General features: G+C 46.0%; 1 protein-coding gene across 1 annotated transcript in view; it reads left to right on the forward strand.

The window, feature by feature from the left end:
* Positions 1-12,584, forward strand: part of LOC144671325 (uncharacterized) — a 79,350-nt gene extending 66,766 nt beyond the window's left edge. Inside the window, exons 4-5 of the mRNA XM_078533151.1 lie at positions 6,957-7,059; positions 9,192-12,584. Of these exons, the coding sequence (XP_078389277.1) occupies positions 6,957-7,059; positions 9,192-9,496 (408 nt within the window). The 3' untranslated portion in view covers positions 9,497-12,584. The remainder of the gene's footprint in view (positions 1-6,956; positions 7,060-9,191) is intronic.
* The last annotated feature ends 2,788 nt before the right edge of the window (positions 12,585-15,372 follow it).

Here is a 15,372-nt window from a genome sequence, read left to right on the forward strand (position 1 = left end):
ATAATTGCACTCGATGTTGACTTCATATACATCCATCCATTTAGAATGTGCATCTACAATCAACAAAAACATGGTTCCTAAGGATGGTCCTATATAATCGATATATAGTCTAACCCAGGGACAAACAGGCCCCTCTCACAGATGCAGGGGAGCTGGAACAGGTAAGTTCTGTTATTGCTGACAACGAAGACAGTGCTTGACCATGCTTTCAATGTCACTGTCAATGCCTGGCCACCAGATATAGCTTTGCGCAAGCATTTTCATCTTTGATATGCCTGGGTGTGCACTGTGAAGCTCTGTCAAGAGTGGTTCTCTACTTTGTGATGGGAAGATAACTCTTGGTCCCCACAACAAAATTCCATCTTGACAACTTAACTCTGTGTTTCTGGCATGGAATGGTCTCACATATTCAGATACAGGCGAATTTGACCACTCTTGCAAAACAAAGTCTCTGATTTTGATAATATTGGATCTCTGTTCGTCCAATATCTAATTTGCTTCACACACAGGCGAAGAATCCAAGAAATTCAGTAATAGTGCAACTTTTTGTCGAACAGGAGATTGTATAATGCTAGCTGGCAATGGGAGATAACTGAGCGCGTCCGCATTTGCAATGTGTTAGCCGAGATAGTACATAAAAGTATACTCATACGTAGATAATATCAGAGCCCAATGTTGTATTCTTGCTGATGCTATTGGCGGAGTGGCCTTATCCTCACTGAATAAACCCATTTATGGTCCGACACAATGGTGAAATGTCGTCCATGTAGGTACTGGTAGAATTTCTTCACTCCAAACACCAAAGGTAAACCTTCCTTTTCTAGCTGGAAATAACCCTTCTCAGCTGTGGAGAGAGCTCACAAGACATAGCCAATGGGCCTTTCTGATCCATTTTCCATTCTATGTGATAACACGGCTCCTGCACCATAAGGAGAGGCATCCCGTGTTAATACCAACTCTTTCCATGGATCGTATTGCACCGATAAACATGACGAATACAAGTTTCTTTACTTTCACAAAGGATTCTTCCTGTTGTGAATTCCAGAACCGATGGTGATTCTTTTTTAACAACAAGTGTAATGGTGCTGATACAGTAAGGCAAGGAGCGGCTATAGTAGTTAATCATACCCAGGAAGGACTTGAGTTCGGTTACATTGGATGGTGAGGGTGCATTGTCCGAACTTTCTCTCCTACCAAATGCAAACCCACGGTGTTCGCCCTGTGACCCAGGTAAGTAACTTCAGGTGCTTGAAATGTGCATTTTTCCTTCTTTGACCGTACGCTAGCTTCCATGAACCTTCTTAGCACCTCCTCCAGGTTGGCCAAGTGTTCAGTCTCGGTTGTCCCTGTGATCAGAACATAGAAAATAGGAGGAGTAGCCATTCGGCCCTTCGAGCCTGCTCCGCCATTCATTACAATCATGGCCGATCATCCAACTCAATAGCCTGCTCCCACTTTCTCCCCATATCCTTTCATCCCTTTCGCCCCAAGAGCTATATCTAACTCCTTCTTGAAAACATACAATGTTTTGGCCTCAACTACTTTCTGTGGTAGCGAATTCCACAGGCTCACCATTCTCCGGGTGAAGAAATTTCTCCTCATCTCAGTCCTAAATGGTCTACCCCGTATCCTCAGACTGTGACCCCTGGTTCTGGACTCCCCCACCATCAGGAACATCCTTCCTGCATCTACCCTGTCTAGTCCTGTTAGAATTTTATAGGTTTCTGAGATCCCCCCTCATTCTTCTGAACTCCAGTGAATATAATCCTAACTGGCTCAATCTCTCCTCATATGTCAGTCCCGCCATCCCAGGAATCAGTCTGGTAAACCTTCGCTGCACCCCCTCTATAGAAAATACATCCTTCCTCAGATAAGGAGACCAAAACTGCACACAATATTCCAAGTGTAGTCTCACCAAGGCCCTGTATAATTGCAGCAAGACAGCCCTGCTCCTGTACTCGAATCCTCTTGCTATGAAGGCCAACATACCATTTGCCTTCTTTACCGCCTCCTGCACCTGCATGCTTACCTTCAGCGACTGGTGTACGAGGACACCCAGGTCTCGTTGCACATTCCCCTCTCTCAATTTATAGCCATTCAGATAATAATCTGCCTTCATGTTTTTGCTACAGAAGTGGATAACCTCACATTTATCCACATTATACTGCATCACCTAAGTATACTACCACTCGGGAAAGTCCTTGCAAAGGACTCTCCATTGTTCTCTGGAAGAAAGCACATGCAGACGATACTCCAAAGGGTAGGCGAGTATACTGATAAAGACCCTTGTGTGTGTTAATAGTCACATACTCTTTTGACATGCTACCCAGTTCTCATTGTTGGTAGGTGTTGCTCATATCTAATTTTGCACAGGACTTGCCTCCATCAGCTTTGCATATAAGTTGTCTATCCTTGGAATGGGGTACTTGTCTAGTTTGGCTGCCTTACTTAGTCACTTTATAAATGCGTATGGTTTGGTCTGGCTTAACCACTGGAACTATGGGTGCTGCCCATTCCGAGAATTGGACAGGTTGGGGGGGTGCCAAGCTCTTATAACTGGCACAGTTCTGCATCCACCTCCTTCTTCAAGGCATAAGGCACAGGTCTGGCCTTAAAGAAATGTGGTGTCGCCTGAGGATCCACATATATGTTGGCCTGTACACCTTTTAACTTCCCTAATTCATCCCGAAATACCATATTGTATTTCCTTAGCAGTTCAGGAACTCCTCCTGTTTTCAGGTGAAGTATCTCAGACGAGTCAAGCTTGACCTTCTGTAACCAGTCTTGGCCTAAAAGACTAGGTCCTTTTCCTTTCCCTATTATCACTGGCAGCTGGGCTGTCTGTTGCTTATAAAACACTGGTACTGTGGCGATGCCCTTTACCTGAATAGATTCTCCAGTGCATGTCTTTAATTTAGCGGTTGTCCGCTCCAGGTTTATTGGCTGTCTACCTTCATTCAAAGTATTTGAAAATGTTCTGTCCCACCTCTGTAGTTGAGGCACCCGCATACACCTGCATTATTAGTGGCTTCTCATTAACTTGGATTGTGACAGTGATAGGTTCAGTTTTTGCAGCGGTTACGTTATACAGGGAATAAATGTCGGTATCCGCAGCTTCAGGTTCTGCTGTATTTTTTAATTCAATCATGTTGGTTTGCTGCTTTATGGGCTGTTTCGACTGCCCTGCATTGCCTTACTACGTGACCTTTCTTACGGCAGTAATGGCATTCTGCCTACTTAAATTTACAGATGTCCTGTCCGTGGTCACCTCCACAGCTATAACAAATTAATCGCGGAGCCACTGCTAAAGTGTTTCTACTAGGCCTTCTCATATTTCTAACAGCGGACATTACATTTTGCTTTGCTGCTGTATCTCTGGTTTATGCAGTAGGTTCCCGCCCACATGAAGAACAGTGCTATGTTGTATAAGTTGCAAAGCCTGTGAGTCTCTCAAAGCACTTTCCATGGCGAGGGAGATTTCTAAGGTGCGTTTAAAGCTGATGTCAACCTCGGCAAATAAATGGCGCTGTATTGCGTCATCCTGAACTCCACAATCGGTCCCGCAGCATATCATTTAATGTGTCCCCGAAGATGCAGTGTTCTGTCAGCTGCTTAAGGTTCGCTACATAGGTTGCAAAGGACCTTCCTAGGGCCCTAACTCTGGAATTAAATTTAAAATGCTGCATTATTATGGATGCCTTCGGCTGGAAGAGTATTTTCATGAGACCCACTAATTTATTATAGGTCTTAGAATTGGACGCTCTCAGAGCCGTGAGGTTGCAAATGAAATTCTTTGTCTTACTGCCACATACACTCAAAAGGATGGCTTTGTGCTTCTCCTCCACAGTAATGTCATTCGCTATGAAATAAAACCCGAGGTGCTTTACATACAGGCTCTAGTCTTCCATAGTCACATCATAAGGATTGATTCTGCCAAACAGCGGCATGACTGGTGAGCAGTCTTTCCTTTTTCTTAAGATTCGATGTACTCACGGTAACAAGGGGAAGAATTTCCCCCCGTTGGGGGGGAAGTGCAGGAGCGGGTGTGTGCAGGCGCACCTCCGATCGGAGCCCCCAATCAGGGGCGCGCTGCCAATTTACGTGGGCCAATTAAGGCCCGCCCAGCGTGACATCCGCCAAGATGCGCTCCCTGTGCGGGTGGGGGAGGGAATTCCCTAAGCTGGGAGTGCGCTCTCTCACGCATGTGCACGAAAGAGTGCATTCACCTCCCTGAGGCTAAGTGCTGCCTCAGGGAGATCAGCACCAAATTCAAAAATGGTCAATGGACAAAAATAAAATTTCCCTGACATGTCCCCTCATCTAACACTGTCACTTGAGTTGGGACATGTCCATCACTTTTATTCAAACTTTTATTAAATTTTTAAAAACCCACATGAAACTACATCTCACCCGTGGATGGGGTTTCATGTTTTATCTGAAGCCCGCCAGGGTTCCCGGCCTGCCCGCCAGGCTTAAGGTCCATTAATTATTTCAATTAGTTTTTGAATGGCCTCAATAGGCCGTTGACAGGTCGGCGGGTGCACAGCTGATCGGGCTGCAGCCCCGCCTACCGGAAAGTGGAAATGACGCGGGGTGAGGTAACGTCGGGAGTTCCACCCGATGTCATCCTGCATCATTTTGCACATCAGCGAGCGGGCGCTACCTCAATATCCTGGCCAAGGTGAGGCGCAGCATCGGAGCTGTTTTACCCACGTCGCCAAATGTAATGACTTGATGGAGTGGACAGGTTTCAACAAGAAACAGATCAACTTTATTACAGAGAGCTTTTCAGGTGCTACATGCTCGATCAGCACTCTTGTCAGGGAGCCCCAACCTCCCAGATTGCCTGCACTTAGGGCTCATTGGTTGAAGCCTCTCAGAACATCACATGACCCCTGATAGACAGCAAGACAGGCTATACCTTCAGTTACTAGAGTAACAATCTGGTGATTCTGTGAATTGTTATATGCTTTTATACCTGGATTCTCTGTACAAGTTCCTCCTGATCTCCTGCCTTTTCCCTGGGGTTTTCTCCACTTCTCTGCCACTGTCCTGGCAGGAGACATCCTGTTGAAAGTCCAAGCATGAATGGATGTCTATCATTTGTATTTTAGTTTCATCGATGTTCAAGGTGAGACAGGGGAATCACAGGCATGATGAAAAGAATGCTCTCAAATTCACAGAATCACAGAATTGTTACAGCGCAGAAAGAGGCCATTTGGCCCATTGTGTCCTCACTGGCTCTCTCAGCATTTCACCTAGTGCAGTTCTCCTGCCTTCTCCCTGCACCACTGCAGATTGTTTTTCAAATCATCATCTAATTCCCTTCTGAAAGCCTCAGTTGAACCTGCCTCTGCCACACTCTCAGGCAGTGCATTCCAGACCATAACCACTCTGTGTGAAAAAGATTTTTCTCATATCACTTTTGCTTTTACCAATCACCTTAAATCTGAGCCCTCTGGTTCTCGATCCTTCCACCAATGGGAGCAGTTTCTCCCCATCTACCCTGTCCAGGCCCCTCATGATTTTGAATACTTCTTTCAAATCTCCTCTCAGCCTTCTTTCCACCAAGGAAACAAGTCTCAATTGTACAGTCAGTTTTCAGGGCACCAGTTCTTGGAATGGAATGGTTTATTTGCCCATTAAAACTCTCTCTACATGGACACATTGAGCAATCTCAGGGCTGTTATACCAGGAGTTAGATACAGAATTTAGTTCTCTCTACGTTGTCCAATCAAGTACTCCTGGTCAGGAAGAGCATGTCTTAGATACAGACTGAACTCCCACTGTACCATTCCATCAAACACTCCCAGGGCAGGTACAGCATGAGGTTAGATACAGAGTAAAGCTGCCTCTACACTATCGCATTGCTGTCCATATACAGCATCATTTTAAATATTTGGTTATTCTGTCCCAGCACTGAAGTATCACTGAGGATGCATATTTAACTTTGTAAATCATGGTTTAGCACAAACTTCAGGTCTATAGGTTTCTGGGCAGAATTTAATGGCCCCCTGCTGGATGGGTTTGCAAGTGGGGGTCCCTCTAAATTACCCAGGTTGCTTTCCCACTATCCTCCCACCCGCCTCCGACTTGTCCGAGGTTATCCCACCTATCCTTGCCCCAACTGAGGTCCTCAAAGTGGCCAATTAATGGATGCTTAAGGGCCACTTCCTACCTGGCCTCGATTTTGAGGCTGGCGAGAGGAGGTCGGGGCAGAGGAGAAGTCCAGCGAGTTGCCCTGCCCAGGCCTCAGGTGGAAAGGAGGGGTGGTAGGGGGGTGGCGCCTTCCTCAAGGGCTCCTCTTTCCACATTGGGCTCTTCATTAAGACCCCCCCAACCTCCCCTCTCTCTCCCCACCCCCCTCAGGGGTCTCAGGGCAATGCCTTGACCAGAGTCAAGCTGCCTGGTTTAAATTTCAAACAATGCTATCAGTCACCATTAACTGGTGCATTCTCCATGGCAACGCCTCTACCAATCAAAGTCCATCTGTCAATCAATCAACACTCTCTTCTCGTACTGTATAAAGTTGTCGTTTCCCCTGACATTGGTATTCTTGCAATTGTCCTGATGAGCGTAAGATGAAAAGCTTCGACAAGATGTCTTTTTTCAGCAATACTAGGCAGACTAACCTGTACTTGTTAGGCTAATCCCACTCCCCCTTTTCAAACAGGGGGTACAATTGTAATCCTCCAGTCAGTTGGCACTATGCCATACCCAGGGAGGATTGGAAGATTGTGGCCAGAGTCTCTGCAATTTCCACCTTACTTTCTTCAGTAACCTAGGGTACATCCCACCCAGACCAGGTGACTTTTCTAGTTTGAGGACTGCCAACCTTTTAAGTACATCCTCTTTATCTATTTTATCTCGTCTTCACTGTGCTTTCTTTGCTAGTGTTGTTTCTCTGACATGTTTAATCTGAGCATTGATTTATTTTGTCTTTCTTTTGTTCAAAGTCCTTTTCTCCAAACGTGTCCTTGAGCAGGATCCACATAGATAAAGAACACAGTAAATCTGACGGAGAGAGAGAGCATGCAGGAATGTGTCACCGCCATAAAGGTAGAGCATGTGATTGTTCATTCTCTGTTGCTTCTCCCCTCTGCTCCTGACAGTGAAAATTCTGTAGGTATGGCAGCTTCTCCTTTCTTCTTACTCGCAAGCCGAACAGTGGGACACCATCAAAGCATCTGACCTGTCTTTCGGATGAGATGTTAAACCAAGGTCCTGTCTGTTTTTTCAGGTCGTGTAAAAGATTATATGGCTGTATTGTGATCATTAAAACAGATTGAAGAGGGATATAGACAGGTTAAGTGGGTGAGCAAAAATGTGGCAGATGGGACATAATGTGGGAAAATATGAGATTATAAACTTTGGCAGGAAGAATAGAGGAGCTGAATATTACTTAGATGGAGAAAAACTGCAGAAAGCTGCAGCACAGAGGGATTTGGGGGTCCTCGTGCATGAATCTCAAAAAGCTAACATACAAGTTCAGCAGGTAATGGGGAAGCAAATGGAATGTTGGTCTTTATTTCAAAGAGAATGGAGTATAAAAATAGGAAGGTCTTGCTAAAACTATACAAGGCACTAGTTAGACCACACCTAGAATACTGTGAACAGTTTTGGTCCCTTTATATAAGGAAAGATATACCGGCATTGGAGGCAGTCCAGAGAAGGATCACTAGGTTGATCCTGGGCTGGAGGGATTTTCTTATGAGGAGAGGTTGAATAGGTTGGGCCTGTACTCATTGGAGTTTAGAAGGAGAGGTGACCCTATTGAAACATATAAGGTTCTTAGGGGGCTTGACAGGGTAGATGCTGAGAGGTTGTTTCCCCTTGTGGTAGAGTCTAGGGCCAGAGGGCATAATCTCAGAGTAAGGGGTCGCCCATTTAAAACAGAGATGAGGAGGAATTTCTTCTCTCAGAGGGTAGTGAATCTGTGGAATCCTTTACCGCAGAGGGCTGTAGAGGCTGGGTCGTTAGGTATATTCAAGGTTGAGATTGACAGATTTTTAATCAGTCAGGGAACCAAGGGTTATGGGGAAAAGGCAGGAAAATGGAATTGAGGATTATCAGATCAGCCATGATCTCATTGAATGGCAAATCAGACTCGATGGGCCGAATGGCCTACTTCTGCTCCTACGTCTTATGGTCTTAGCTGATCATTATCAGCCTGCTGTTGGGGGGACATTGTTGTGCACGAATTGGCTGCCATGCTTCCTCACACTTAACTTATCTTTAACTGACTTGCAAAATAGTTTTCCATTTTTAAACGGCTGTCTTCCAAGTCTTCGCATAGTGCAAAATATAACATTTCCCTGTGGACTATAAAGCTTTCACAACCAGGTATCTCCCAATTTTCCCCTGAACCCAGTACTGTGTGGGAAGCAATGTGAGTTGTTACTCTCTCCTCTGCACAGAGGTTGCTAACCATTTTGCCATCTCTCCCTAATGTCTAGCCAAGATAACAAACTATAATATCCCTACCACCACCCAACATGCACTCCCTACACCAGCGTCAGCTGTGGTTCTGGGTAGCAACTCTTCCTTCTGAGTTGGCAGGTTTTGAGGTCAAATCCCATTCCAAATGTTTGAGTACAACATCCAGCTAACAGTTCAATGCAGTACTGAGAGAACATTATGAACCAAGGATCTGTTTATAAGAGGCCATAAGACATAGGAGCAGAAATTAGGCCATTCGGCCCATCGAGTCTGCTCCGCCATTCAATCATGCCTGATAAGTTTTTCCACCCCATTCTCCTGCTTCTCCCCGTAACCTTTGATCCCCTTACCAATCAAGAACCTATCTTTCTCGGTTTGCCCTCTTAGGTCGATGTAAAAGATTCCATGGTACTATTCAGAAAAGAGGAGGGGAGCTTCCATGGGTCCTGGCCAATATTCATCCCTCCACCAACATGACTGAACAGATTATCTGGTCACTGCTATGCCTGGGACCTGCCATCTGCAAATTGGCTGCCATGTGTCCTAAATTACAACAATTCATTTACTACAAGCTGCTTTGCACTGTCCTATCCAAATGCACGTCTTTCTTTACTGAGGCAGAAAGGACTTTAAATTGCTCCAAAAATGCTGCTTGTGTGTATTATTGATTTTTATAACTTGATATTCACACCCATTTATTAAAGTATCTAATTTCTTTTTAGTGAGATCTTGTGTTGCATTTCTATCTGCAGCTAAACCAAACCGAAGTAAAGGGAGGCAGCCAGCCGGGTGTCTGAGACACGGTTCCCAGTCCAGTAAGGTTGTCAGAGCTGCCTGTCTGCTGGTGGGTGCAGCAGCCACTGGCCCCACCCTCGGGTACATGATGAGCTCATCCTCTGCCCAGCCGCCTGAAGCCGCTCCCCTGGACTTCAAAGAACTTGGCATTCACTCAGCTGATAGCTGTCAGGAGGCTGACTGCACGGGCTACGGTTCATTTGACTGCGAAACAATGGATCAAGACTTCGATACGTTTGACTTTGGAGGGTTTGCATTCTAGATGGTTAAGAGCCACTTCAATCCTATTTGATGATCTGTTCTGTTACCCAAGTCCCCAACAGGAAAAAGGTTCGATATCCAGACCTAAAGCTGGTTAGTGTTGCCAACCCTCCAGGATTGCCCTGGAGCCTACAGGCATTAAATACTAATCTCCTGCAGACCATGGCGAGCAACCCAAGAGGAAAAAGAAATCAAATGGGCGTCAACAAAATTGTTTTCTTTTTTCCTTTTAAACATTGCTGTTAATTGGTTTCGGAATGCTGGAGATTGGGGGAGCAAGGATTGTTAGACTGGGTGGGGCAGTTAGCGGTAGGAGATCATGTGATGAAACCTCCAGGAATATGTCCCAGCAGAGTTGACAACCCTACAGCTGGTGGCAGTGTCTGTTATTCTGTGATGTTGGCCATTATACCCACTAAACTGTTGAAAATCATGCAAACAAAACCAGCATTAAGATAGAAAAACTAATTGAAAGCTTCCTATACCACAAAGCAAACATGTAAGGCAAACACAGAAGCCATTTTGTTGCTTCTTGGTTTGCCGTGTGCACAAAATAGCTGACAAACTATTCTACATAAGTTACAATATTAGTAGCCAGTGGAGAGACACAAGGAGCAGTGCTGAGGCCTCAACTATTTACAATCTATCAATGACTTGGTTGAAGGGGCCAAATGCATACTTGCTAAATTTGTTGATGACAGAAAGATAGGTAGGAGAGTAAGTTGTCAAGAGGACATAAGGAGTCTGCAAGGGGATATAGATAGGTTAAGTGAGTGAGCAAGAATTAGTAAATGGAGCATAATGTGGGAAAATGTGAACATGTCCACTGTAGCAGGAAGAATAGAAAAGCAGCGTGTTATTTAAATGGTGAGACTGCAGAGCTCTGTGGTACAGAAGGACCTGGGTGTCCTGGTACATGAATCACAAAAAGATAGCATGCAGATACAGCAAGTGATTAGGAAGGCAAACGGAATGTTGGCCTGTATTGCAAGGGGAATGGAATATAAAAGCAGGGATGTTTGCTACATTTATACAGGGTGTTGGTGAGACTACATCTGGAGTATTGTGCAGTTTTGGTCTCCTTACGAAAGACAGGATATAATTGCATCAGAAGCAGTTCAGAGAAGGTTCACTTGGCTGATTCCTGGGATGAAGGGGTTGGCCGATAAGGAAAGGTTGAACAGGCTGGGCCTGTATCCATTGGAGTTTGGAAGAGTAAGAGATGATCTTAAGATTCTGAGGGGACTTGACAGGGTGGATGCTGAAAGAATGTTTCCTCTTATGGGAGGGAATAGAACTAGGGGATACAGTTCAAGAATAAGAGGTCTCCCATTCTGAAGGAGATGATGAGAATTGTATTCTCTCAGAGAGGGTCATTAGTCTTTGGAATTCTCTTCCCCAGAGAGCATGGAGGCTGGGTCATTGAATATTTTTCAAGCCAAGTTAGATAGATTCTTGACTGACAAGGAAGTCAAAGGGTATAGGGGTAGACAGGAAAGTAGAGCTGAGGCCACAATCAGAGTCGCCGTGATCTTATGAAATGGCGGAGCACGTTCGAGGGGCTGAATGGCCTGCTCCTGCTGCTAATTCTTATATTTGTATTTCAAAGTTGCTCCTCAGTAAGCACTTTTAGCAATTTATGGGAGAGGTGATAAGGTGCAAAATAAATGCAAGCATGTATTTTGGGTCTGCAAAATTAGGGGGTGGTACTTTTGAATTAAATAGAATGTCTTTCCCTTTATATACCAACATCAATAGTAAGAAGTTCTGTGCAGCTCCTTTAACTTAGTAAAACTTCCCAAGGAGCTTTACATGAGACAAAAATTGACACCAAGCCAAAGGAGATAATATGACAGATGAACAAAAATTTGGTCTAAAAGGTGGTTTTAAGCAGCATCTTAAAGGAGCAGAGAGAGGTAGGGAGGCAGAGAGGTTGGGGGGAAGGAAATTCAGGGTAGTGTCCTGGGCACAACCATCTTCAGCTGTTTCATCAATGACCTTCCCTCCATCATAAGGTCAGAATTGGGGATGTTCACTGATGATTGCACAATGTTCAGCACCATTTGCGACTCCGTGTTCATATGCGGCAAGACCTAGACAACATTCAGGTTTGGGCTGATAAGTGGCAAGAGACATTTGCGCTGCACAACGACCATCTCTCCTTGACATTTAATGGCATTACCATCACTGAATTCCCCACATTCAACAGCCTAAAGGTTACCATTAACCAGAAACTGAACTGGACCAACCATATAAATATTGTGGCTACAAGAGCAGGTCAGAGGTGAGGAATCCTGTGGTGAGTAACTTACCCCCTGACTCCCCAAATCAGAAGTGCAATGGAATACTTTCTAATTGCCTGGATGAGTGCAGCTCCAAGAACACTCAAGAAGCTCAACACCACCCAGGGAAAAGCAACCCACTTGCTTAGCACCCCATCCATCACCTTAAACATTCACTTTCTCCACCACCGCTACGCTGTGTCTACCATTTAAAACTTGCACTGCAGCAACTTGCCAAGGCTCCTTTGATAGCACCTTCCAAACCTGCAATCTCTACCATCTAGAAGGACAAGGGCAGCAGACACATGGGTACACCACCACCTGGAATACCTCTCCAAGCCACACACCATCCTGAATTGGAACTATATCACCATTCCCTCACTGTGATTAGGTCAAAATCCTGGAATTCCCTTCCTAACAGCACTGTGGGTGTACCTACACCACATGGACTGCAGTGGTTCAAGAAGGCAGCTCACCACCACCTTCTCAAGGGCAATTAGGGATGGGCAATAAATGCTGGCCTAGCCAGCAATGCTCAGGTCCCAAGATTGAAATAAAAAGTTATTAATTTGCTTTTTATATGGTTGTGAGCCATGGCATCTCAGTGTGATTGGGTGGTTATTAGGTTTATTTTCATGTGAGATAGCAAGATCAAATGAGCCAGGTAGTGTCACCCAGCTGGGATCAGCTAAGATTCAAATAGAATGTTTTAAACACTACCTTTATTTCTATATAAATCCTGACTTTTTTTTCTTGTTCCTAGAACTTTCTTTCTGTGATCATTAAAATTGCCGTTTACAAACTCTGGTGAAGCTTTGTGTCAGTCTTTGTTTCCTCTAATAACATGAAGGAGTGGATTATATCCAGATACTGGTATGTTCTTTTTGGGAGTGATCAGTGGATTCAGAATTAACTCCAGCCTACCTGCACCTTGTTTAAATCTCCCATACCCAGCCACTGAGTGTGGATGGGAACTTCCATTAAGTATTTAAGATAGCTTCACCCCCTGTCAAACACCTTTCAAATCCAGCAGTGTTACATTTAAGAGGTGAGAGGTGATCATCCTACCAGAGTCTTACACTGCTCCATTCTAACATCAGATCAACACTGAGTCCAGATGTAAAGAAATTTATCAGCAATGGCAGGGGAACATGTTGAGATGGAACTCTGATGGGTTTCTGCCTTCGGACAAGTTTTCTGGAGGCAGTGAGCACGGCAGGAATGAGAGCAGGTGGTGGCAGCAGAGTCGAGAGCATGTAACTGGGGTCATGAGCATGTAGCTGCTGGGTCAAGAATGTGTAGTGATGGCAGGACCGGGAGCATGTGGCGAGATTGGGAGCATGTAGTGGCGATGGGTGGGCGAGAGCATGTAGTGGCGATGGGGTCGAGAGCGTGTAGCAGTGGTGGGGTCAAGAGCGTGTAACTGGGGTCGAGAGCATGTAGTGGCGGCGGGGTCGAAAGCGTGTAGCAATGGTGGGGTCGATAGCGTGTAGTGGCAATGGGGTTGATAGCACGTAAATGGGTCAAGAGCCTGTAACTGGGGTTGAGAGCGTGTAGTGGCAATGGGGTCGAGAGCACGTAATTGGGTCAAGAGCGTGTAACTGAGGTTGAGAGTGTGTAGTGACAGTGTGTCGAGAGAGTGTGGCAGTGGTGGGGTCGAAAGCGTGTAACTGGGTCAAGAGCCTGTAACTGGGGTTGAGAGTGTGTAGCGACAGTGTGTCGAGAGAGTGTGGCAGTGGTGGGGTCGAAAGCGTGTAACTGGGTGAAGAGCGTGTAACTGGGGTTGAGAGTGTGTAGCGACGGCGAGGTCGAGAGCGTGTAGCAAAGGTGGGGTCAAGACCATGTAGTAGTGGTGAGGTCGAGAACGTGTACCTGGGATCAAGAGTTTGTAATGACTGTAGGGGTCAAGAGCATGTACCGGAGGTGGGGTTGAGAGTGTGTAGCGGTGGTGGGGTAGAGAGCGTGTAACTGGGGTCAAGAGCATGTAATGGCAACGGGGTGGAGAGCCTGTAGCAATGGTGGGGTCAAGAGCGTGTAACTGGGGTCAAGAGCGTGTAGTGGCAACAGGGTCGAGAGTATGTAGCAGTGGTGGGGTTGAGATCGTGTAGTGGCAACAGGGTTGAGAGCGTGTAGCAGTGGTGAGGTCGAGAGCGTGTAACTGGGGTCAAGAGCGTGTAGTGACAGCAGGGTCGAGAGCGTGTAGTGGAGGTGGAGTTGAGAGCATGCAGCAGTGGTGGGTCGAGAGCGTGTAGCAACAGTGGGGTCAAGAGCGTGTAATGATGGTGAGGTTGACAGCATGTAACAGAGATGGGGTCAAGAGTGTGTAGCGGAGGTGGGGTCGAGAGTGTGTAACTCGGGTCAAGAGCGTATAACCTGGGTCGAGAGCGTGTAGCTGGGGTCGAGAGCATGTAGCGATGATGGGGTTGACAGCTTAAAGCAGAGGTGGGGTCAAGAGTGTGTAACTGGGCTCGATAGCATGTAGCAACAGCGGGGTCGAGGGCGTGTAGTGACGGCGGGGTCAAGAGCGTGTAACTGGGGTCGAGAGCATATAACCTGGGTCGAGAGTGTGTAGCGGCGGTGGGGTCGAGAACGTGTAACTGGGTCAAAAACACGTAGCGACAGCGGGGTCAAGAGCGTGTAACTGGAATCAAGAGCGTGTAACCTGGGTCAAGAGTGTGTAGCGGTGGTCGAGAGTGGACATAGTGATGGGAGGCAGACAGTAACCCTATTGAGAAGCCATTGAGCTGGAGGTAGTTTTTAATGTTTACGAGAGGTGTACAGGATCCAAGGAGCTTGCCAGGTTTAAGCAGCAGTGAGCTCAGTGGCAGGTGAGTGGAAACCATTGAGAACAGCAGCATTTCAACAAAAGGAAGGGTGACAGTCATTAACCAATGCACAGGAGAAAGTGGAGATATTATTAGCTCAGCACACATATCGAAGGCTGATGATCAGAAAGGACCCTCTGATGTGCAACTCATGCTTACAAAGTTAGGGGATACATCAATTAGTAATGGCTTTGATGCACTCAGAATCTGACTCCTCTAGTGAAGAGGAGAATGAGAGAAAGTGCAAGCGCAATGTTCAGGACTATAGGATCCAGTTGAGTAGAAGGCTCATGAGGTTCAGGAGAAGTGAATCAAGAAAGTGGAGACTGCCACAATTGGAGGCTCATGATCGCAGAAGGCACTTCCCTGCTGCAAGGGTTTACTAGTAAAACAGAGGTGTCAGAGCAGCAATGTTTACGAAGGCTGCTGTCTAAGCAGGTGTGCACAATGCTGGAGGAAGAACTATAGTCAGTGGGATGTGGTGTTGTCTGTGGCATAACCTGAACTTTTACACCTCAGGGTCATTCCACGGATCCTCTGGAGATTTCTGTGCGATCACCCGATCAGTGGCTCATCTCTGTTTCAAGCTGTGGCAGGTGAAATCCACCCAAAGGGCTGATGCCAATGGGCATTGACACGTGTGTCAGGGAGACTTGTGAATCTTTCATGCAGACATGTTTCTCCTGAGCCTACTTAAAGATCTATTTCACTTTTCCACCTCATTCAGCCTTGTTTGCCTTTCCTTAAATGCTCTTACCACCTCAGTGGGG

The sequence above is a fragment of the Cetorhinus maximus genome, chromosome 32, assembly GCF_964194155.1.
Source record: "Cetorhinus maximus chromosome 32, sCetMax3.hap1.1, whole genome shotgun sequence".
In the NCBI taxonomy this organism is placed as follows: Eukaryota; Metazoa; Chordata; class Chondrichthyes; order Lamniformes; family Cetorhinidae; genus Cetorhinus; species Cetorhinus maximus.